This window comes from Plecotus auritus, assembly GCF_963455305.1.
Source record: "Plecotus auritus genome assembly, chromosome: 3".
NCBI classification, from domain to species: domain Eukaryota; kingdom Metazoa; phylum Chordata; class Mammalia; order Chiroptera; family Vespertilionidae; genus Plecotus; species Plecotus auritus.
Window position 1 is genome coordinate 32,516,710 of NC_137772.1, and position 25,160 is coordinate 32,541,869.

Here is a 25,160-nt window from a genome sequence, read left to right on the forward strand (position 1 = left end):
TTTGGGAGTTTGGGTTAGAATGTGTAATTAATTCACTTGTAAGCAGACGGTGAATTAAAATGATCACTATGGGCTGAGCATTAGTTCAGAATTTAAAAGTTGAATCAAAAGGAAAGCAAGTTTAATGCCAGTTCTGACAAGAAAAGAGAAAAAGAGATAATGAATGTGCAATACACTGCAGAGGATAAGTGGCCGCTTCAGCAGAGCTCAGCTGCCCAACCCGATGCACCTTCAGGTTTGAGGACCTGTGGTTCCCTAACTGGCAGCAGCAGCAGCCTCGGCCGGACCCTGGGGGTGTCTGTCACTAGGGGGAGAGGAGGTGGGGGTTGGGGGTGGCACCCACGTCCTCCTGACTCTCCAGTGAATTTTCCTTGGGTTCATTTAGACTTTCAGACTAAAGGGTTCCAGAGAAACGGCTGTCCCCCATGCCTTTCCCTCCCTTTCCCAAGACACCCCCCACTCCGGGTGTGACAAATACTGTCGCCATGGCCGCCCACGCCTGACAGGGACGTGATGGAACAGTGATGGCCTCTGAATGCCACTGCAGCCCTCGGAGCCCACAGCTGGACTCCGGCAGAGTTGGAGGATGTGAGACATCCAGCTGCGGACCTCCTGCACCACGGCTCTCTCCTAAAGCTGGGTCCTGGTCGCCAGTGACCAGGAGGGGCAGAGGGGCCTGTCCTTGGCACAGCTGGCCTAGAGTGGCTCCCAGGCTGGTCCAGGAGGCCGTGGCATGCTGGCCTCCCCAGGGGCCCTGTGGTCACTGGCTCTCGGTCGCTCTGCAGAGTGGCTGTCAGTTTAGTGGACGGGGAGCTGTGCTGGGCTTTGCTTCCAGTGTGGTCTGGGCTGCAGGGAGCCCCTCCGATGACGGTCTCAGGGCCACAGCGAAGGGAGCGTCACCATGCCGGCCTGTGGCCCCCACAGAGGGTAGACGGCCGGGCTGCTGATGACAGTTCTCAACCGCATCCAGAAAGATCCCGGAGACTCAAGACCACACAGCTGGCAGGCAGAGCTGGGACCTATCTCCATCACACCTCTATTCCCACCTCGCCCCATGGCCAAGGGGACAAGAATTCCCAGACTTGCTCCAGGTGACAGTGGGTGTTTACTGCAGCAAACACATGGGCGGGAAAATATTCATTGTCCCTCGCCTGGAACATCGCTCAGCCAACTGAGCCTCAGCAGCCAGGGCTGACTGTTCTTTAATATCACCACACAGGTGAGACTGTCTTGGCACAGATTTCCCATTTGGCTGCCTTAATGGACTATTTTGGAACAGCCGCTGGTTCCCTACCCCCAGCTTTGTGGAAGCTGTCTCCCCATTGCATCTGGGACCACCGTAGACCTCCCTGCCCCTCCCCAGCACTGTTTCGCTTGCTGGGACCTCCCAGGATGTCTCAGTGTACTTCTTCACCGTCCCTGCATAGAAGAGTCTCCCGTCTCCATCCCTGGCCACCCCGGGGAACCTCTCTAGTCAGTCCCTTTTCCAAGCCAACAGACAAAAACAAAAGAGGAACACTGAATTCCCTTTCCTTCTGTTTTCCTATCTTTTGTGCATTACTATAGTCGTGCATGAAGAAAAACTCAGCTGAGAAAAATATTCAAGACACACACACATGCACGGTAGAAGTGACGCTACCCTCTTCTCCCCCAAGCCCCAGTGGTCTCACTTCTAGAAATTTCCTCCACGTGGCTTTAGGCGACTGCAACCACACTATATACATACACTAACCATGAGCCCTGGAGAAAGTCACATTTACACACAGTTTCCTTCAACACGCAGGCACAGTGTCCAACTTCGCACCCTGGCCACCCAGGATGGGCATGGGGAAAGGTGAACTTTACTGTTAAGGAATATTTTTTCTTTTAAAAAAATAATCACTCTTGCCATAAAAGTTATGAAGTAGCTGAAGTATATGGTTGGCATATCATATGAAAACATCTTTAATCCTCCCTTGTGAAATAGTTAAATATATTTCTTATGCTGAAAACCTCAGGTTCAGGGGGTTTTGCAATGAAACTTTTAAAAAATGAAGACTTCACAGTATTTTCCTACATTTAAAAAAACAAGTTTCTTTGCCTTCCCTTCTCAGCCTGGTGCTAATCATCTACACCTTGGGTTGAAATAGGCCCCTTTAATGTTCTCTTCTCCTTACCTGCAAAACTCCTCAGGAAATGCGAGTGGGACTTTTTGAATTCTGGTATATATCTCATTGCAGCAGCTGAAGGACGGGTGAGGGTTCAAGGGAACCTGGGAGAGAGAGAAATTAGGCCAGACCTTGAGGCAACCAGGCTGCGTCGGGTCGGGTCTCACCTGTCCGTCATGTCCCCAGCTGATCCCCAGCCACAGGTTTCCCAGTTACACTCCAAGCAGACTTCAGAATCAGACAGGAAACTGGCCACCTCCTCCCTCCTGTGGCCACTGATGAGCAGTGTGTGGAATGAGTGGCTGGGCCACCCCACCTGCTGTGATGTCACAGAGCCCCATGACATCACACAGAGGACAGGACTGTGACGCTGGCCACTATAGGGCAGACAGGATGCGTACAGGGCCGAGGAGGGTGGGAGAGCCTTAAGGACAGGCATGGCATCAAAAACCTTCCTTCTGCCTGGTCAATGTGGCTCAGTGGTTGAGCGTCAACCTATGAACCAGGAGGTCACAGTTTGATTCCCAGTCAGGGCATCTGTCCGGGTTCTGGGCTCGATCCCCAGTGGGGGATGTGCAGGAAACAGCTGATCAATCAGTGATTCTCTCTCATCATTAATACTTCTCTCTCTCTCACCCTCTCTCTTTCCCTCTGAAATCAATGAAAATATATTTAAAATAAACAAAAAATAAACACCTGGCCCTCCTCCAGACCCTACAGTCAGCCCGTTCCTATGGGACACCCACCTCCATTCCTATGGGACACCAGGCCTGGCTTTGGAACCAGAGTTTGAGTCCTGCCACTCCCGTCCTCACTCCACGGTCTCCTTCTTAGAGAGCCCACTTCTGCTGGCACTGCTGGGACGCAACGTGAGCAAAACAGACAAAAGTGCCCACCCTCAGGGATGTTATTCCATGGAAGGAGACAGCACAGACATGCAGGTCAGACACGTGCTGTGAGAAGAGGAAAGCAGAGCACACGACTAGGCCATGCCTGGAATGAGGGGTGAGCAGGCGGCCTCAGAATTAGACGGCATGAGCAGGTTTAGAAGGAAGTAAGGGAAGGCACTATGTGGGCACCCAGGAAGCACATGCAAGGCTGAAAGGAGCAAGTGCAGAGGCCCTGGGGTGAGGCAGGCCTGGCGAATCTGAGAACCCGGGAGGCCAGGGTGGCTTGCATGAAGACAGAGACGGCACAGAGACTGAATCACAAGCAAGGGTGTAGGTTACTATTCGAACTTCAGCCTTCACTAAGGGAAATAGGTTGCTAGGACTGGATTCTGTGCAGGTGGGAAACTGGATTACATTTTAGCAGCATCTCTCTGGCTGTGCTGAAAAGAGACAGTAAGGAGGCAAGAGTAAACGTGGGGAATGATGTAATCCTCTGGGAGAAAAATAAGGGTGGGACCGGACAGTCACTGGTTGAATGTTGTGTGTCATTTTAGAGTCCATGAGATTGGCTGACAGATTTGTGAATGGGAACAGGTCAGTGATGAGCCCAAGGATTCTGCCTGAGAGGCTAGAAGGTGGACCACCACATGGAAGATGGGCATAAGAATCCAGGTGGAGCGGCCGAGCAGATGCTGTGTCTGTGTGTCCAGTTGGGGCTGCAGTCCTGGTGGGGCATGCACAGTGGGCAGCTGAATCAGAGTGCCATCAGCATGCGGGAGAGCACCCAGGGGAGCCTGCGCTGGAGGGGCACCTGGGCTGGCGGGGACAGAGCTTGCAAACTGGAAGAGGCGGCTGGGGATCCAGGTGGTGGGAGGCACAGCGTGGCGTGGTGTTGAGACGAGAGTAAAAAGCGTTCATCTTCAGGAAGAACACATGGTCCTGCACCAGAGGCGGGTGAGGCAGTGAGGCAGGGAGTGTCATCAGGAGGGGCTCACGGAGGGGGCAGGCCCTGGGGCGAGGAGCAGGGACACTGTACTTGGCCAGGTTGAGGTTCTGCAGAACAGGGCAGTTGTACTGGCAGGACTTACGCGGGAAGGAGACATGAGGACAGGAGGAAGGACTTGTGGGAGCAGCTGCAGAGGGAGGAGGAGAAATTACCCAGCCTCTCTTACTATCCAACCATCCCAGTGGCTGCACCCTCTCAGGTTCCCAAACGGAGGCAGTTGGGTTCCCCTCTGGGAATTTGAACCGCCAGCCAACACAAGCCCCGGCTCATGTTCAGGTTCATGTCTCGGCAAACTTCCGGGAATTCATGGAGACAGTGAGTCAAGTGTGGTCATTTAAGTCTGGGCTTCGTACGGGAGCTGAGAAAGCCCTCGGGTGGGAGGCCGATGCTCACAACAGGCTTCCAGAAAGAGGCAAAAGTGGCCCTGAGATCCCGAAGGATTTATGCAAGTGCAGACTTGGCAACTAGGGGACTGCCCAGGGCACGAGGGCAGGCAGCCTCTGGGGGGAGAAGCCGCTGCAGGGGCCTGAGGGAAAAGGAAAGGGTGCCTCCCCCTCCACCAGCAGGATCCACGGGGGCCACAGGACAAGGAGATGCCACTCCACTCCCACCTGGGCGGCCGAAACCTGCAGAGCACCGCTGTTTGGGGAGACACCCCGCCCCAGGCCTGCCAGGGTGATGGCCAGTACTGCCTGAAGCCGCTGTCCACTCTGACCAGCGGCCAGGCCCGAGGACGGACGGGGCTTAGTCCACAGGAGGGGGAGCCAGTGTGGTGGGGCCTCGTCTCTCCCTGTATTAGCCTGGAGTCCTGTTCCCATAACTAGCGACTGCATTTACCCACTTCATTTCAGCTAAAAGCAGGACATTTGCTGTTGTGGCTGTCCTCCCATGGAAAAATGCAGACGTTGTTGTGGGTTTTCTGAAATAGGAAAAGTACCCTTAGGATCCCTTACAACCTTTATTAGTTACACCATAACGGGGTTTAAATGACCACCTGTAGCAACTGTCGGCCTCACTTGTGGAAGGGCAGGTTAAGTCGGGATCAGGCCCACTTAAAGCGGCGAGAGTCCACTTTCCCTACTGTTACAAGCTGAATCGTGTGTGTCCCCCACAAAAAAAGATCTGTTGAAGTCCTGATCCCCAGTACCTGTGCTCATGACCTTATGTGGAAACAGGGTCTTTGCAGACTCAATCAGGTCAGGATGAGGTCATACTCAGGGTGGGAGGGAAGAACTTCCTACACACTCCCAGCTTGGCAGTGAACTCGTGCTGTTTTCTTCCCTGACTCTGCTTCCAGCCCTCTTAGCTGGCCAGGGAGGCCCTGCGTGGAGGGAGTGTTGGGAAAGGGCAAAGCTTGTAACAGACAACTTTCTGCTGTCATGCCCTTCCTGCAAGAGCCTCACAGAAATCTTGAAAAATGCTGTCATTTGTTCAACCCCCCAACATGGTTTAGAGGACCTCCCAGGATGAGTCATTATATATGTGGCAGACAAAGTGGAAGCCATACCTAACAGTGTCAGTTCCATTGCCTAATCTTTTATCTTCAAATCCTCCCAAACCCTAAAGGCAAACTGTTATTTGCCAGTGTCCAAAACTCACCCCAGAATTAAAAAATACAAAACAGTCAAAATAAAGTATAAAGGTAACTTTACACACACAAACACATTATGGAAAATAAAGTGACGTATTTATAACATAAGAAAAAATAATCAGTTTAATAATCACAACAACGTAGTAGGAGTAGTCAGCGCCAGGACAGTCGGTGGCATTTGCGTGGTATCCCCAGGGCTGTAAACGGGGCCTCTGCGTCCTGGAGAAAGAAGTGAAGGACAGCAGGAAGTCCACCAGAGCCGGAGGTTTCCAAGGCCCGGACCCTGGCACACGTGGACAGGCACTCTGCCGAGCAGTGGGCAGAGCTTCCGGTGCCACACATCAGTATCGTGTGGAAATAAAAGTGCTTCACATCTCAGGATAGGAATGGCTTCGTCTCCTCATCCAAGAAAGGTGAGAGCAGAGAAGTAACCCTTAGGGTCAACAGTGCCCTTTTCTACCGTCTTCAGCTCCCAACCCCTCAGAAGGCTGTCACCTGGAGAGACGCGTGCAGTCTGTTTATAAAGAGGGCAGGTTTGTAGAAGAATTGCTCTCAGATGCATTTTCTCTGCTCCCTAAAAAGTCTAGTAAAATATTGGATCCTGGGGAAGAAAGGTAATGCATTACACGGGCACCTCAACCATCACCCCGCCAGGGGAAGGGGAGGGACAGGGAAAACACAAGTTCTCACTTGTCGCTTTAGCAACAGTTAAGGCAGGTGCTGTAAGAGACCCGTCTGGGATGCTGGCTGCAACATCGCTCATCACTAAGTGGTGGAGAGATCAGGTGCTGAATGTTGTTCCTGAGTTAAAATTTGCTTAAGACAGCAAACTTCAGTACACTCAAATGTAACTGTTTTTCACTGCAACGTCTTATGCATCACCAAAAAAATACTACTGTAAAAATAGGGCTTAACAAAAAATGACACTATTTTCTAGTCCTAGCACTAAGGAATGCTAAGTAGAGAAAGTTGGCAATTCTAGTTGAAAAGTCAAGTGTGGGCAGGTCAGTGCGGGCCCCAGACACACCTGCTGAGCTTGCAGCAGGAGGTCTGGCTCCAGGACCACCCTCCAGGGAGATGGGCGGGCACAAGGACTGATCAGCAAGGGCATGGAAGTAGAACCATGGACAACCAGAAAACCAACTCGTTCCAAAGATGCCCAGTCCATAGGCATCAAAGGTTCAAGGGTCAATTGACCAATAAACAGGTTGAAAATCATAGGTCACATCTGATGTCAAAATGGTATTTCTGAGAGGTCTGTAATGCACAGTGCTGCTTTTTAACAATGTAACACTTGTTCTACCAAGAAGTCATCTCACTAGAACAACCTCTTTAGAAGCGGAAACGGAAAGCACAGTCCCTGTGATATCGCCATCCTATCTCCCAGGCAGGACAAGCTGGGCTCCAAGGCTGTTCCTGCCAGGGCTTCTAGAGCCCTGGCCCAGGGGCTGCGGAGCCAGGTTGGGGCCGGCTTCCTCCTCCGTCTGCTCTGCAGTTTGGATACAAGGAGGGAAGGGACCCACATTTAAACTTTCATTATTTAGGTGGGATTTAACGTGGATATTGCTTATTCTTCTCTTTCCCAGTGAGCTCTGCAGTAATGCTTGCTGCCCTGACGGTAAAGCAGAGCTCAGGGTTTACGCTGGCTGACACAGGAATCCTACCCATAGCACCACCTCACTTCGTCTTCGCCGCAGTGATGTGCAACAACACATTTTATTTACAGGTTCTCGTGAAGCGCTCTCTTTTGAGGACAAAACAGTGCACTTGGTCACATTATTAAACTAACCTACATACACAAGTCTGTACGATCTCTCCAAGTGCTGAATACTCTGGTGACCACAGGATCCACACAAAGCAGACGAGAGGGTGCACCTGCAGCTGGACGCGGTGATGTGAGTGGGACTTCCTGGGATTCATGGCTGAGGCCCAGACCCTCAATCAGCCAGAGCACGGCACTCAGAGACACCCACGTCGGTGACTGCAATACTGCTTTAACAGAAGACTTTCAAATGGCATTCAAGCATCTTTGCAGCTATAAATAAGGTTAAATTAGTCAGGCAACCAAAGGGCCAGGTATTTTTGGAGCACTGCAGGAGCTACAGCAGTGGAGAAGTCAGGCATCTACCACAAGCCACGCATCTCTGCTTTCCACGCGTGTGTGCGTGAACGCAACTTCTAGGTCATGGAACCAGAAAGGTTAGTGGGAAGGAAGTTCTAGCAGGGGTATCAGATATAGCAATCAGGGATATGCATTCAAAATGGGGTATTTACAAGGAACATGTATGTATAATATTTATATAGATTCAATAAAAGCCTGAAAGACCAGGATTTGTAGTCAGTCACTGCACTTATTGCAAAATGAGGTAATTGAGATGTTAGCAGAGTAAGATTAATGCAGTTGCCCTCGGTGTCGATACCTCATGTCTGGACTCTTCAGGAACAATGTGTTTCTATTCACCTGAACTCCAGCTTTTGTATGCACAGCCCTGCCCCAGGGTCCCAGCTTAGTCTCCTAACTGGTCTTCAAGAAAGAACCATGGACGTTCCTTAGAGGTTGGTCTCGTCCCAGGAAGGGTCATTCATGTTCTTTAGAACTTTCCTCACCAGCTTTTCCAAGTCTTTGCGGGCTCGCTGTTCTTCCTCCAGAGATTTCTTCATCTTCTTATTATCCTGTCAAAGAAGCAGACAGGATATTCAGTGTGTTTGGCCCTCGAGAGGACTTTCTTTCCCCCAGGAGGGCTGGGGGCCTTGCCAATTGAAACCCTGGGCTGGAATCTGCCCTGTGCTGTGGTCATGGGTACATTCGACAAGACTGCCCAAATGCTTAAACACACACTCGGGGCTCCTTATCACAGTTGCTCCTGGGAGCCAAGACAAATCACAGATGAAAAAACAGGCTTAATGTCACTGACAATTTAAGTTCCGATTACTGAATGAGAGAATCTCTGTACGACATACCTTAAGAAAATGGCTGGACACATATGTAATATCTTAATCAATAAAGAAAAAAATTCAAAAAAGAAAATGGCTGGAAATAGTAAAAGGATCAACTTGTCCCCCCTGCCTCCTTTCACACCTGTAAAGATCTTACAGAGTTATGTGGGGATGGAAGTAACAGCAGCTGAATGAATACAGAGTGAGTGAATAAGCACCTACTTCCGTACAGTTTGCACCTAATCATTCCTCCGCATGGAGAAGGTGCACACACAAAGATGCATCCCTTGCCAAGGGGGCGGCACAAACCCGGAAGCCCCTCAGAGGAAGACAAGTATTTGGAAGCTGCTGGGATGGCTGAGAGGCAGCTCAGAGCAGTGTCCCGCCCCAGACCATGCTGTGCTCCGCTTCTCCTCAGCCTCCCTCTAACCTCCGGCCTGTGAAGCAGCACTTACCGCTCGCTCCTGAGACCAAAGCCATTTGTACAAATAATACATAGGGTGACCCAAAAAAGTATACACACTTTGAGTGATTACAAAGTCGGTGTTTATTAAGAGAGTTCATTTTCAATATTTTAAAAAAGCTACAGAAATGAATAAATTTTTTTTTGTCAATGCCGTTCTGGTCCAGGCACTGCTGATAATGTGAAGCAAGGGAATCGCAAACATCAAGAATCATTTTGTTCGGTATTTGTGCACCCTCAATTCGTCAACTGCTGCTAGGTTTGTACTGTAAACTTTATCTTTTATGTATCCCCGTAAAAAAGTCTAGTGGGTAAATTTTCTTTGTTCAAAGTTTAGTCTGGCTTCACCTATTATTTCAAATTAGTTAAACCTGAAAAAGAGTGAAAACTGAGTTATTAGCTATTAAAGTTTATATACATTTTTGGGAGTACCCTGTATCCCCCCAAAATGTATACATACTTTGAATAATTATAAAGGCAGTGTTTGTATTTCAACCGCGTTTTCAAAATTCCAGTAGCATTTTAGAATGAATTTTCTTTGTTCAAAGCTTAGTCTGGCTGAAAAGAAATATCAATTGAGTGACTGGCTGTTAAAAAGCGGCAGAGAATAGTCACAGTAGGTAGTTAACTTTTAACTAGATCGAATTTTAGATATTTTAAATGATGAGGACATGCTTAGAGAGAAGAATGGAGGGAGAGAGACAGACACTGACATGAGAGAGAAACATTGATCAGTTGCCTTCTGTATGTACCCCGACTGGGGATCGAACCCACAACCTTTCAGTGCATGGGACACTCAACCAACTGAGCCACTCCAGCGGGCTCCTCTCTGCACTATTTTGCTTAAGGATATCCGGCTTCATTCTCAATATAGTGTTTTCCTCTTTCCCCCATAAAAAAAAAATATATATATATATTAAAAACTGATTATAACTCACCTGTCTTAATTCTTGGACTTCATCCTTCAATGCATAGACGGTATCAACAAGACTCCTAGAATAGAAAATAGAATGAACACCTGAACGAGGACAAGGGAGGAAGAGGACAGAGAAGCAGTGCATGACATGCCGGATGAAATAAACAGGGCTGCTCTCCCTCCTCTCTAAACACCTAGATCCATACCCGTCAGAACAGCAGCTTCTTTCTACGGGCAGTTAGAGCCTAGTCAACGTTAACTCCCACCTACGAGGACACAGAGTCGTAGTTTCCAAAGCCATACTCCACCCACCTGGAATTTTTCTGACTCCAATGCGCCACCCTTCCCCTCCCCACACACACCCTCATGCCCCCACCCCTCCACACACACCCATGTCCCCACCCCTCCACACACACACCCTCTCATGCCCCCACCCCTCCACACACACACACACCTTCTCATGCCTCCACCCCTCCACACACACACCCTCTCATGCCCTCACCCCTCCACACACACACCCTCTCATGCCCCCACCCCTCCACACACACACCCTCTCATGCCTCCACCCCTCCACACACACACCCTCTCATGCCCCCACCCCTCCACACACACACCCTCTCATGCCCCCACCCCTCCACACACACACCCTCTCATGTCCCCACCCCTCCCCACACACACCTTCTCATGCCCTCACCCCTCCACACACACACCCTCTCATGCCCCCACCCCTCCACACACACCCTCTCATGCCCTCACCCCTCCACACACACACCCTCTCATGCCCCCACCCCTCCCCACACACACCTTCTCATGCCCTCACCCCTTCACACACACCCTCATGCCCCCACTCCTCCACACACACCCATGTCCCCACCCCTCCACACACACACCCTCTCATGCCCCCACCCCTCCACACACACCCTCTCATGCTCTCACCCCTCCACACACACACCCTCTCATGCCCCCACCCCTCCCCACACACACCTTCTCATGCCCTCACCCCTTCACACACACCCTCATGCCCCCACTCCTCCACACACACCCATGTCCCCACCGCTCCACACACACACACACACACACACCCTCTCATGCCCCCACCCCTCCACACACACACCCTCTCATGCACCCACCCCTACACACACACACAACCCATGCACCCACCCCTACACACACAACCCATGCCCCCACCCCTACACACACACACCCATACCCCCACCCCTACACACACACCCCCATACCTCCACCCCTACACACACACCCCCATACCTCCACCCCTACACACACACACCCATACCCCCACCCCTACACATACACACACCCATACCCCCTCCCCTACACACACACACCATGCCCCCACCCCTACACACACACACACCCATGCCCCCACCCCTACACACACACACACCCATGCCCTCCACAAACCACCCCCTTCCACACACACCAACATGACTGCATTTTAATACTAGAATACATCTTACTTTTCTTCTATCACTGTCTGACCATTGCTTTTAGTTTCTTCAACTATAATTTTTTCTTCTTCTGGAAGCAAAACTTGTGGAGCAGATTCTTTACGTGAACCTATCATTAAAAAAAAAAAAAAATACCCAAGGTGAATACCATAGCAAAGCTAAGAACAATTTCACTATATTAACACTATCTAAATATTAACATTAAATTCCAGGGGCTGTGCATTATATGAATTACTTTCTAGATAAAATAGCAAAGGGCAACTTTTACCAATTTTCTCCATCTCTGTCTACTGAACCCAGTTTTTTTCATGCCTAAAGCATTATAGAAAAAAAGAAACAGCCTTTTTCTAATTTGTTAAGCTTCTGTTTCTAAATCTGGATTACGGATCTATTAAATCCAGAATTTTCCCGCAGGTAGAACGTTAAAGATTCTGCCCACAGTACTCTGGGTATTTTGGAATAAATATCCAAATCAACGAAACCTTAAGCTATATTATTCCAGGAATCTTAGAAAGACATGTCAGACTATATAGTACATATACCCTGAGTGTTTGTAAATTAAAAAAAAACTGGCAATTGAAACATTTAACTCTACAGTGACAGTTAAAAGATATTATGGCATATGGTTTAGGAGAAGTGAAATTTATTTCTTGTTTCTTTTATGAAAACTATTCTTCGTTCCCTAGAAGTAAACCGTTCAGAGAGAAGTTTATGGCACTTAACGAGCTCCCAGCACAACTGCTTGCTCAGGACAGCGTGTCTCTAGTGTGTTTGCCACAAAATAGGTACTTTAGAAATTAACTGAGAAACTCAAATATTTACTTTTAAATGTGAGAAAAAAAGATAATCAAATCTTATTTAAGGATACAGGAAGAAAACATTTTCTTAAAATAGTATCAAAGGTTACGTAACACTATAACATACATCATTTATATTTTTGAAAAATATGAGATGTAATTTGCGGAAGGATATAGTCTACCAGAGAAACAAAAACCTGCAAGTGGTAATGGGACAAACATTTCTCCATGAAAAAATACCCTTGATGTTGACACATGCTAATTACACAGCGGGTGGCGTAACTTGCTTGATCTTGTTTTTCCTGGTTTATCTTTAACTTGCCTTCCTAAAAGTTCACTGAATTATAAGAGGGCACTTATTGTACATCTTTGTATCATGGGAACGTTCAGCATAACACCAATGTTTTCATAGTTTGATTTTAAAGAACAATTTCCACCAGTATGGTAAGCTTTTACTGCTATGAATGGAACAAGATTAACAATTACTGTCAAAGCTGGATAGAAGGAGGGCTCATAAAACATGACTCATGTCCAGAGAGTACCTCTGTCATCGCCACGGCAGCATGCCACGGGGAAGGGAACTCGGGGCCTTGGCCAAGCCTCCCGGCTGCAGTCTGGACATCTGCAAAGCCTTCCTGCTCCAGTCTCACAGACTAGGAAAGGTATCAACTACAAGCCCGCTGGGAAACCATAACGTCCAGAACAGAAAACTGAGGTGCTGACCTCCTCCTTTGTTATCTCAGGGGTAAGAAAATCACGCTCTGTCTTACGTTACACAGCACAAGCTTCTAAACATATCTTTTTTTACACCAATAAAGGGAAGGGCCTTTATATTCGCTGAGAATAACTTCAATGTTATAATCAAATGCAGTACTTAGAATTTTGTCACAAGCCTTACTTAATAAACTGGTATATAGAAGTATGTTTGTACACAGGTTTATCAAATACCATTTCGAAGAGGACCCTCTGCCAGTGTTTTTGTGTTCCCGCCATGCTGCAAATCCAGCAGACCTTGTCACTGTCAGGCAGAGGGAGGCGTGGCTTCGCGCATACCCCTCCTTAGGGCCACACACTACCCCTTTACACAGTGAGCTGCACAGCTGGAGAATTACTTGCCGTGAGAGTGGCATGTCTTCCAGGCCTTTCTGGGTTAATAGGGAAGGTTGTTTGGACACCTGGGCTACTTGGGGAAACACAGCTTAAGAAGGAAACTGGTATGTGAAACAAAGTACTGAGAAATTACAGGGATATAAGCCAGCTCAAAAATTCTTAAGGCTGAGGAAAATCCTGTGCTTTTAATACAAATGTAAATGTTACCCATGTTTTTATATCGAAGTTAATTCATGTGCTATTTTCCTAGAAAAAGAGAAAAAGATTCAGAAAGATTCAGATACGTAGAAAACAAATTTAATTTGCGCTGTGAAGAGAAGCAAACTGATGACATAGGACAATTTAGAAGGCTCATAAATTTTCCAATGGGTATCTGCTTTGAGTCCAAACAGTTGTTGACTGTGTTAGTCAAATCAAAAAAGTTATCGGTTGTTTATCTGTCACATTCAGTTTTGTAATACAACAGTCCTTCAAATGGATTGAGACAATAGGTTAAAAATGTATTTATACAACAGCACTTGAGGGAATATTAAATTCTACACATAATTATTTTTACATCTTCTAGCTTCCTAGGCAACCTATTTACACTCTTTCCAGCATTAAAATGTTCAAATAACATAGAATCACAAGGGATATCCACTTTGTAAAGGGGTCAGACAGCAGTCGCTGTCCTGCAGAGGGGCTGGGACCATCTGTACTTGCACTCACGCCCCGTCAATGGTAGTCCTCAATAAACTCAGGCTGCTCACTTAACCACTGAACCACATTCCATTATTGGCAAAATAGAAGAACAAAATTGACCACTTCTGCAGAGTTGTTCTGAGGATTAATTTAAAAGTTACATTTTATAAATATCGCTTACCAGATGAAATCATAAAGACAAAAACTTTAAATTCCATCACATAACATAACTAAATCAGAGAAATTAATACCTGTAAGAATTGGTACAACACTTGTACATGCATGACATGGTTCTGGTTTTTAAATACACTTAAAGCACACAAGAATGCAACTATATATTATAAAAATGTTAAGTGTGAACCCTGATCAGTGTGGTTCAATTGGTTGGGTGTCCTCCTGTGCACCAAAAGGTTGCCAGTTCAATCCCCAGTCAGGGTACATGCCCAGTTTGTGGGCTTGATCCCTGGTTGGGGGTATGCAGGAGGCAGCCAAACTATGTTCTACTCTCAAATTGATGTCTCTCTCTCTCTCTCCCCCCCCCCCTTCCTCCCTCTAAAAATATCTAAGACAGAAAAAAAATGTTTAAGTTTGAGAATGCTGTAGTCAGATGTACAAAGCGGCTATATTCCTGAAACATGACAATGTAAAAAAAAAAAATGTCATTTACAGATCTGATGGTGAGCCAGGAGGTTTGTTAATAGAGATTACTTGTTTCCTGAATAAAAATCCATGGGAGGCTAATATTCTGCCTAGTTTCAATATAACATATTTTGCTAAAATAATTGAAAAAATGTTAGTATTTCAACAAAACAATAAAGGGATATTCTCCAGCCAGGTTTATAAGTAAGTTGACTATTTCTTTAAGAACAAAGTTTTAGAAAGTAAACAGATTTAACAAGTTACCTCAAAGATTACTGAAATATTTTCAGAGGTACTGCAGCATGCTTTGCCTGAACTACTTAGGTTGGAAAAACAATTTAACAGCAGAACCACCAAAAATGTTCTATTGCTTTATTTAAAATTCTCGAAAAGGTCTGAGACACAGATGAACAGGTTCATGATGGTTCCAGCATACTCAAGATCTGTGTTTCCCAAAATCTGTGTTTTACAGGTGATAACAAGGGTTTCTACAACACATCATCTTGGAAAATGTTGAATGCTACAGCCACTTCTTAGAGATTCACAGGGTACATATAGCATTTTTAAGGTTTTCAGAAGGTTTGCAGTAAAAATACCTGTTGAAGTTTAATTCAGCATTTCCTAAATTTGTCTGCGTGCTGAACACTTTTTCTTCAGCATCAATCTTTCCGGGTAACAATCTGAAGAGTGCTCGACTAGCCTAAAATCCTATCTATAGATACATACACACAAATGCTGGTTGGTTTTGTAGTTGTTCAATATGGGGGTGAATATAAAGAAACAATAATGTACACTTAGCACCAATCAGCATTTACCAAACTTGAGGACTCCAAACAGATCTGCACATGCTTGGGATCCAGCCGCCAATGGCTGCAAACAGGCAATGACAGTTCCACACAGCCACCAGCAGGGGTCACTCTGCACCACACAGCTGGAGAGATAGCAGGCACTGGGGTCCCTGGGGGCAACTCAGAGGTGTGATCCAGAAGCTGAAGACACATTTAGAACACTGCTTCCTAAAACATTCAGAGAATCCCAAATGGGCCTTCATTTGAGAAATACCGATTGATCGAACACTTCCATTTTATAAACAGATGATTTTCCCTAGCAGCAAGAGTAGGACTCAAGCCCCAGCGCGGAATCATCTTGGTTGTTAGACCACTACTTTGGTGCCTGATCTGACTTGTTAGTACACCATTTCAGTGCCTGATCGGACAACACAAATCCAGGGCATCAGCATGGTATATGTGTGTGTACACATGAGTGAGTCGGCCTCCACCAAAAGCCAAGAAACAGTTTATTAAAAAATAATAATAATAATCTGCCTAGCTAGCTAGCGGTCTAGTATGTTTGTAGCAAAACTCACTTCTTAAATTCATATTTCTAATATCTGCATCAACTTATACATAACCAAAAGTGAAATAACTCCCAGAATGAAGCAAAATATTACACTTTAGCCCGGGCAGTATGGCTCAGTGATTGAGCATCAACCTATGAACCAGGTCACATTTGATTCCAGGTCAGGGCACATGCCCGGGCTGTGAGCTCGATCCCCAATAGGGGGTGTGCAAGAGGCAGCCAATCAATGATTCTCATCATTGATGTTTCTACCTCTCTCTCTCCCTTCCTCTCTGAAATCAATAAAACAATATTTTTAAAAATTATTACACTTTTAAAAATCTTAATAAAATTTCTCCCAAATGCCACTTTGTTATTTATGGCTATAAGACTCTTAATTTATTTTTCTTAGGAAAAGAAATGTGAGGATTCTCTTTAGAAAATGATTTGCATTTATTCATTGTTTACACCTTGGCCTAGCCCCACACTGGCACAGAGACTTCTTTTCCTTTCATTTTGCTTTTCCTAGTAAACTGGGCATGCACTTTAAAAAATAAAAAGTGACCATTAAAGTTGCGCTTTTTTTCTATTTATGTACACACACACACACACACACACACACACATACATACATACACCCCCCCCCCAAAAAAAAAAAACACCACACACACACACAAAAATGAGATGCTCCATTCTGAAGACAAACCTCCCAGTGATTTAAAAATTAAAAGAAAAATAGATGAAATAAAAATGTACAAGGAGTGTCCCTGTATAGTTTAGAACATATTTAACCTAAGAAAGCTTCTCCATTAAGGCAGACAGAAAGTGTTCTATTGCCTGGCCTTTTTTTAGAAGACAACGTTCATGAGAACAGCCAAATCATATTAAACTGCAAACTATGCTACTCCCCCTCCCCCATATAACAAATATTAAAAGCCACAGGCTAGCAAATGCAAAATTTATTTCAACTGTACATAACAGATGTTTTTTTTTATAAAACAAACACTTCATTGCCATATGCAACCACAAACAATAACATGATACTGTACAATACAATGCAACATTCAGGTATACATCCAACTGAGTCTTCAAAGGGCAGTCACCCACTAAAAATGGCTTTCCCGTTCACAGATAAAAAGCACAATATATAAATTTTTTCCAGGTCTTATATCACTATATACACATTACTGTGTTTGGCAATTTTATGCAAAACACAATTAATATAAGCTATGTACTTGTGGCAAGTGTTAATTCAATGGGAACACCATTTAGGCCATTTGCAAAGGGGCCTGGTAATGGTTTAACCCTACTTTCTAGTCCAGATTCTTCATCCTTTCATTATAATACTAACTGTACACATAGATATTACAGAACTGTATAAGCATATAATACTATTTCAGCATGACTAAAGTTCCACGGAAGTAGAAACACGGCCCTTTGAACGCCTTATCACCACTGCCACACAAGAACTGTTTTCAGGCCTGTGGCACTACTACTTTCAACCAGGTCACAAGAGCTAATGGTGCCAGACATTCAAAACAAATCCAAACAAACAAAAAGCCAGGTTGTTATTGTGCAGTGATCTTAGCATCAACAAAAAATCATCATCAAAATGGCTTTAACTGGTACAAACAGGAATGATGGGAACATGTCAAAACTTTGGTGAATAGAAAATGAAACTCATTTAGACAACCCAAATGATACTTCGTGTTACAGAAAAATCTAAGTGCAGCAACTGTACTTCAATTGTTGTGGTATACATAGCATATGACCCAGGCAACCCAAGTTTACTAAGGCATGGCAAAGGCATCGAGGCCAATGCACCAATTAGTCTCACAGCAAACAAAAAGATGTTCTATTCATATCAGAAAAGGTGAGGACTCTACGTAATATAAAACAAAAATGCTCCTAAATTTCTTGCATGATATTGAGTAAGCATATGAACTGTGTAGTTATAGCTTTCCAAAAATTCCATTTGCTATTTGGCTGACCATATATTAAACTCCATCTCTACCATGGATTAATACTGAGCTCTAATTTTAAACGATTGCTCCTCAAGTTTCTTATTTATACTAGTTGATATAAAAATATGAAATCTCCAGATGTCATAAGCTTGAAAACAGACACTTAGAATTATTGGTATTCCCAATGACCCCATTGCATGCAGTGCTGAAGCTGTCTGATTTTCTAAGCAATATGCTACTGCCGGGAGTTCACTAGCACCTCTGGGCTTGTGAGCAACAGGACCCAGCTCCCAGGAAACAATGACATAGTGTATCAGAGTTGTCTCTGTGCAAACGAGATCAGAACACTGAATACAGGTTTGGCGAAGGAAGTATGGTGAGGGAAGAGAGAATTCACAGCCACCTGGAATTACAGCCACCCTGAAGAAAGGAAAAAATGTTATTCCCCGTTTATTATGGCATCTTGTTTTCTGAAGCTGGTTTCAATGAATACTTAAAACACAACCTTAAGGTTCCATTTTAACACCAGATATAGCATGCATGGGAGAGAACACAGTTCCTCCCCTCTAGCAATGACCGGATGTGGATTTGGATGCTACAACTGAATGCAACATGTCACATTCAGTTCTTTTTGAAGCAGAAATTAGTCGAGTGATGCCAGTGAAATTTCCTTACAACAAATCCCAGGGAAGTGCACCCCAATCTGAGCTTTCCTAATAAGTGAGTTACATGGCAACTCAGTAAGTCTTCAATAGACTCAGATACCCCATTACAATCAAGAATGAGGGTTACATAGGATAGGGTTGCTGTAAATGGAGTTTCACTGCAGCTAGTTGCTGAAAACAAACAATGTGTCCATCACAGGCAGTATAAGTATGAATGTCAGGGTGAAGCCAAGCTGTGACTGAAGCAAAAGCACTCGCCTTTTTAAGTACACCAAATGCCTCTCTCTGAAAGCAATCTAACCTACACTTTCAGAGGCTCAATGCTTCAGAGTTTGGACTTTAAACCTTCGGTAGAGTGGCACAGGCTTGCTAAGTGCCATTTAAGAGAAATTACTCCAATTAAGGAAAGTTTGGTGTGATGACAGTGTCTGAATTCTGACAATAATTTGGACTTTGCAGAGGGAAACTCCCACCCCATGGGCAAATGGGGGCACAGAGAAGAGCACATGTGGCACGCGGACAAGCACAGAGCTGTAGGGTGCAGACAAGCTTTTCTGTGCTGCCAAGGCCCCAAGCCCACACCAACACATGGTTCTTCGTAGTCGCCAAGTGCCCCCAGGAGTCCTCAGAACACGCTGTCTGAACGAACTCTCAGTACTTTTGTGCATGCTTTTTTCTTCTCTCTCCACAACTACTTGATCAGGGTGTCCATTATACATAAAAAATTTAGAATCCTATATATAAGGCCAGAGTCTCCTCCGTGTTACTGGCACTTGGATCACAAACCTGTATGGTTTCAGTATAAAATATAAAAGTGTTCATATAGCTGTATCCAAAAAGAAATGAGACAATTGCTATACTGAGAATAAAAAAACCAAACCATTTTGGGCTATAAAACCACTACTATCCACTGAGAAAAGAACCCTTAGGTATAGGCTGTGTGAATTCACCATCTCCTTCAACAGTTAGTTAAGTAACTTCAAATGGATTCTCGAATTGGCAATTATGTCTCCACAAAATACAATGGGAATATCAGAAACGCTCTCAAAAGTTGTTAAAATATCACATAAAAGAGACAAGGAACAGCAAGAAAACATCTAAGAAAAGCAGGCTGCGATACAACAAGCATTTGTTAAGAAAGCTCAGAAGTGCATTAGTTCTGGTGAGAGATATATGAGCAACAGCTCTTACGAGATGTAGAACCCATTCTGTAACTATGGGCTGTCCATATACTGTCATAGTCAGAGTCTTCCGAGAGGTCTGAAGGCTCCAAACGAGAAAGGCTACTGCGACGACCCAAGGAGTCTAGACTTGATTGGTCATCATCAGCCAAGACGTGATTATGCATCAGGTCAGTGCCTTGCCATGCTAAGACGGGAGTGGGATGGAGTGACAGGTGTGACAGGCAAAGGTGAGATGAAAAGGAGGACGGACAGGAAGAGCCACAACCAAAAACATGAAAATAAAAGCAAAAGGTGATGGGAAAAGAAGGAAAAGAGAAAATACTGTTAAAAAATGGCAACAATGTTCACTTCTCCTTATTTACGGCTGGGTTTTAATAACAAAGTTAGCACAACCCTTAGAATAAAACCAGAACAATTATTATTTAAATAAACCTAAAACACAATATTATTTCCAAATTGTTCCTTTCTAAAAACATTGCTATTAAGTCCTCAGTTAAATCTTTTTCAAATTAAGCCCAGGTCTACTAGTACAAATGAATCCATAGACATTTAATAAATAACCAATTCTATTCCACATTCTATTAACAAATAACCTCATTTAGTACATTATTTAGTACATTTAGTACATTATTTAATTATTTGTGATTAATTAAAAACTGTTTCCTATCCATTAAGTGGATATTGAATGCAAAATAGTTTCAAAGGATTTTTGACTTACTTCTTCAGCTATCTCTTTGTCAGACTATAAATCATCAGAAGTCATCTTAATGATGGGGGTCTAAAACTTACCTTATGAACTATAACCACTGTAAAAATTTCAGAATGGAGAAAGGAATTAAATAGGGTCCTCTTCCCACTCATTGCCCCTTTCCAATCACCCTGCATCTCCACTCCTTAAAGCGCTCAGCCAGTGGATATGGATAAAGTGGGAAGCCATGTCGGTTCAAATGTTATCTACCCTGATGCAGACCCTTTTACTGGCAAGAAGAGCGATATGAACTGGTAGTGCCACTATGTTAAAAGAAGGACAAACAGAAGGAAGTGGGAGCAAAGGGGAGAACAGAAATAAGCCCATGAGTGGTTAGCATCTGTGAGCAATGACACTGGGCAGGCGGCTGTGCATGAGACATGCAGGCTGGAATGGACCAGGGACAAAGGGTGCTGGAAGGAAACACTCAGTGGGAACCAGCGTGCCCCTCCGTAATGGGGAATGGCACAGACAGCAACCACTGGTCCCATCCTGTTCCTGCTTCTGACCAAAGTAATTCCATTCTAAATCCATAACATCAAGCAATAGTCTAGTTTGGATTTCTTCAACTAAATACCTATAGTCTATGAAGGTCATTATCTCTTTGAGATAGAAATCAATACCAAAGATGTTTGGTTTGTAAATGGCATCTATCTAAATGTATACGGAACTGAGCTGAATTTTAGGTAAGATATATTATCCTGTCTTCACTGAACATTTAATATGAAAAGGGCTGCTTTCAACTCTGATCCCATTTCCAAATGTGTTAAGGATATCACCTTTCCAGTGCAAAGGGTCAATTTCCCCTATCCGACCTGTTCTTAAGAATGTTTGGGTAAGGCCATATATGATTGTATATATGAGTTGGCTCACAATATCCGTTAAATATAAAAATCAATGTATTATCCAATGCTTTTCTTGCACAGGAGAAATGGAAACACATAATAAAAGCAACGAGATAAGGAAAGATCTGCACAAACAATGAGCCATTCCTTTGAGGCAGCCAGAAGCAGCAAGGCCAAAGGCACATCACAGGGCACTCACTGTCTCTTGGATGAAGAAATGCAGCGCCCACAAAAAACATACATAAAGCTCCTATTACCTAGTCTAGTCACCTGACTATAAGGTTAAAATTTTATTTCAAATAACTGAAGTTAAGATGAGTAATTATTTAACATCTCAAATTCAAAACCAAAAAATTATGACCACATTTTACAGCCTATTACTTATAACACAATCTCATCAAATATATGAAATTTATGAAATATCTTAAATGACAATAATCTGTATTTACAAATAATTGCCTGATTTTATGCATATGCACTCCACCTTCAGACCTGTCCATTTCTATTCCTTCTCCACTGGCTAGTCACTACCAAAGAAGTCTTAATGTCACAGGTGGGATATGTAATGTACTGGCCACAAGGAAGTTTCTAGATGATATGCAGATGCCATTTGGGGTTTAACCCTATTAGCCCTATCTTCATCTTTAACAAAAGCTAAGGCAGTTGAAATTCCCTTTCCCACTTCCCCACCCCCCCCCATCTTTAGTTTAAAAACAGGACAGGACACTGATTCTAATCACCATACTATAGGTTGTGAAAATGAAGGAGAGATAAGTGATTTGTCAAATGTCAGGGTGGACCAAAAATAGAAAATTAAATAGAAACTAGTTTTTATGCCAGAAGTAATATATAAACCATCCAGTTCTTAAAAAATAAAAGCCCTAAGAAACAACAGTACAGAAGGATACCCTGTGATGCTTGTGGCCCTAGCACCAACAGAGGGTAAACTTGTCCCCTTTCTTCCGGACAAACCACATACTTTACACTCCATCTGCCCCACCCCCCACTGTGTTGCACTCCACCCTCAAATGCTGGGGAAGTCAAAAAAAAAAAAAAGGCCCCCTTTTTATTGTTCTCACAATAGATTAAGATTTTTTTCATTTAAGACACTATGCATAAGATGCAGGCAAATTCAGTGGCACTGAAATGTAATAAATTGATTGGTGTCTACTTTCAAAAATTTTTAAATACAATCATTTAAAAAAAGGAAGTGGACTAAAGGAAGCCTTATTCTAGATTTATATTTTTAACAACAATTGTAAAAAGCTAATAATTAAATAAACAAAATCCAAATACCACACCAGTAGTTTAAATAGCTTAAATAACTGAAATGAATGAATCTTTCGCTGATATCTAAATACATCTTCTCTAAGCTTCATAAATTCTGGCAGCACCTTATATTTAAAGGCTTCCCAGTAGAACCTTCTCTAGAAATCAGTTATTTTACTGACAGCTCAGACCTTTCAATGCTTTAGGGATGTCAGGCTCATGCTATTCTATACCTGACTAGACCACAGAAGCATCACTCACTAAGGACCCTTCACGCAGCACACAGAGGAGCTGTGCACAGGACCCCACAGCCCAGTTTCCTTCCCACTGTGATTTATGGAAGAAACAGAACCACCACAATTTTCAGTACATTACTGTAAAACTTACTTGAGTTAAGTGTTTGCCGTGTTTTGGCGCTTGTGCAATAAGCTTCGATGACTTTCAGAATCTGTGCGTCTTCTTCCAAAGCAGCTGTGCCTGTCAAGACATACACAACATGGCACAATCGAACTAAAAATGACAAGTACAACAGGTCACAATCTAAAAATAACTACTACAATTAAGTAGAAGCATGTGAACTCATCAACTCAACCAAAATGACAACAATCAAGATAACCCCTCCTTTTATTTTCTTATCAGATAACTGTTTTTCCAATATTTACAAAATTACATTCAATAGAATTTTTAATTATTTAAAAGTATTTCTTGTCTGCAGCATATTGACAAAAGGTTAATATATCCTAATTACATGTTATCTTACTAATCCAGAAAAAATATTCCATATCCTGAAATTGAAAAAAAGGCAAGAACTAGAAACAAGCATTTCACACAAAAAGAATATGGTCAGTAACAAAAAATAGTCAATCCCACTAAGAAGTGAGAATTAAAACAAAGCATCAGGTTTTTCACATACCAAACTGATAACAAGTGAAAAGGCTGACAATTCTCAATGTTGATATGGATAGCGGAGAGAAAATCTTCCCTCCATCCACAGCTGGTAGGAATGAAGACAGGCGATATGACCACATTTATCAGAGGCTTTACAAAGAACATTTCCGATGATCCACAAATTCCTACTAGGGATTTCATCTAAGAAATTTATAAGGCACAATCTAAAGCTTGAAGGTATCATTCTAGAGCTCTTCCTTAAGCTCTGGATTATTCCAGACACTGGCTTCACTCTCAGAGATCACAGGTACAGAGAACAGAATCTTCCAGACCAGTGGTCGGCAAACTGTGGCTCGCAAGCCGCATGCGGCTCTTTGGCCCCTTGAGTGTGCCTCTTCCAGAAAATACCACCACCTGGGTGAGTCTATTTTGAAGAAGTGGCGTTAGAAGAAGTTTAAGTTTAAAAAATTCGGCTTTCAAAAGAAATTTCAATCGTTGTACTGTTGATATTTGTCTCTGTTGACTAATGAGTTTGCCGACCACTGTTCCAGACTAACAGCATCTAATGGTACTAGTACCAAGCACAGAGCCTCACACCCAGCCTCACCTCACACTTCATATGAACCTAGGGTTAAACTGTTTCTCTGGTTTGTTTTCCTAGATTTTCTAACATAATATTTGGATATTTTTAAAAATATATTTTTATTGATTTCAGAGAGGAAGGGAGAGGGAGAGATAGAAACATCAATGATGAGAGAAAAACAATGACCTGTTGCCTCCTGCACGCCCCACACTGGGGATCAAGCCCGCAACCTGGGTATATGCCCTGACTGCAATTGAACCGTGACCTTCTGGTCCATAGGTCGACGCTCTACCATTAAGCCATGCAGGCCAGGCTGGATAAATTTTTTAAAAAGCTCACCTACTGTAATAAAAATTTAAGAAGAATGGAAGGCTAAAATATTTATAAGTTGCACAATAAACCCTCAACGTCATTTTATGATAGTAACACAGATATATACAAAGCAAGCCAATAGTCCCTACTGAAAAATAAAATCCAATATGAAGAGTTTAAGAACAACTGAGAAGCTGACTTAAATTTCACTAATTGGGACCAATCAATTAACAGGTTTCTCATAATAAGATCCATAACAAGCTCCTCTCTTAGGAGTAAGAAAGATAACATTTAACTATTTAATTTCAGGAGGTGTTGCAAGGTAACTTCCAGGGACAGGCCATTCCCTCTGTGCAGCTGATGTAACTGGATTATTTTCAGACGTGGGCAAGTACAGTGATTTCACCCTCAGTGCCACAAAAGCATCATGAAGCCAGAAAGGGCCTGGCTTCCCTGAGAAGGTTGAAGAAGGTAAACATTTTCTATGTGGCACAGACTGTTCTAATAACTACCGTAGAAAAACTCCTCTGATTTTGAATGTAACAAAGGTTAAAGTAACTTACAGAAATACAATGTGACTTTAAACGAGTCAGGTTTACTTAGTACTTGCTGTGCACAGGCACTAGTTACACAGTGGTCCATACAGATAAAGTTTCTCCTTTAGCTCATACAAAAACCCTTGGTTTTCTTATTACCTCCTGGTCCTTCTGCTAGCTCC

General features: G+C 43.9%; 1 protein-coding gene across 7 annotated transcripts in view; it reads right to left on the minus strand.

Moving 5' to 3' along the window:
• Nucleotides 1–5,673: 5,673 nt before the first annotated feature.
• ARHGEF7 (Rho guanine nucleotide exchange factor 7) overlaps nucleotides 5,674–25,160 on the minus strand; it is a 138,959-nt gene continuing 119,472 nt past the window's right edge. For 3 of the 7 annotated variants that reach the window (XM_080662670.1, XM_080662674.1, XM_080662675.1), the window contains 5 exons: nucleotides 23,047–23,136; nucleotides 19,805–19,981; nucleotides 11,429–11,528; nucleotides 9,973–10,027; nucleotides 5,674–8,307 (listed from right to left, as the gene is read on the minus strand). In XM_080662670.1, the coding sequence (XP_080518796.1) occupies nucleotides 8,185–8,307; nucleotides 9,973–10,027; nucleotides 11,429–11,528; nucleotides 19,805–19,981; nucleotides 23,047–23,136 (545 nt within the window). In that variant the 3' untranslated portion in view covers nucleotides 5,674–8,184. Of the gene's footprint in view, nucleotides 8,308–9,972; nucleotides 10,028–11,428; nucleotides 11,529–16,928; nucleotides 18,369–19,804; nucleotides 19,982–23,046; nucleotides 23,137–25,160 lie in introns of those variants that run through there. The other 4 variants (XM_080662672.1, XM_080662676.1, XM_080662671.1 and 1 more) reach the window with 3 other exon arrangements.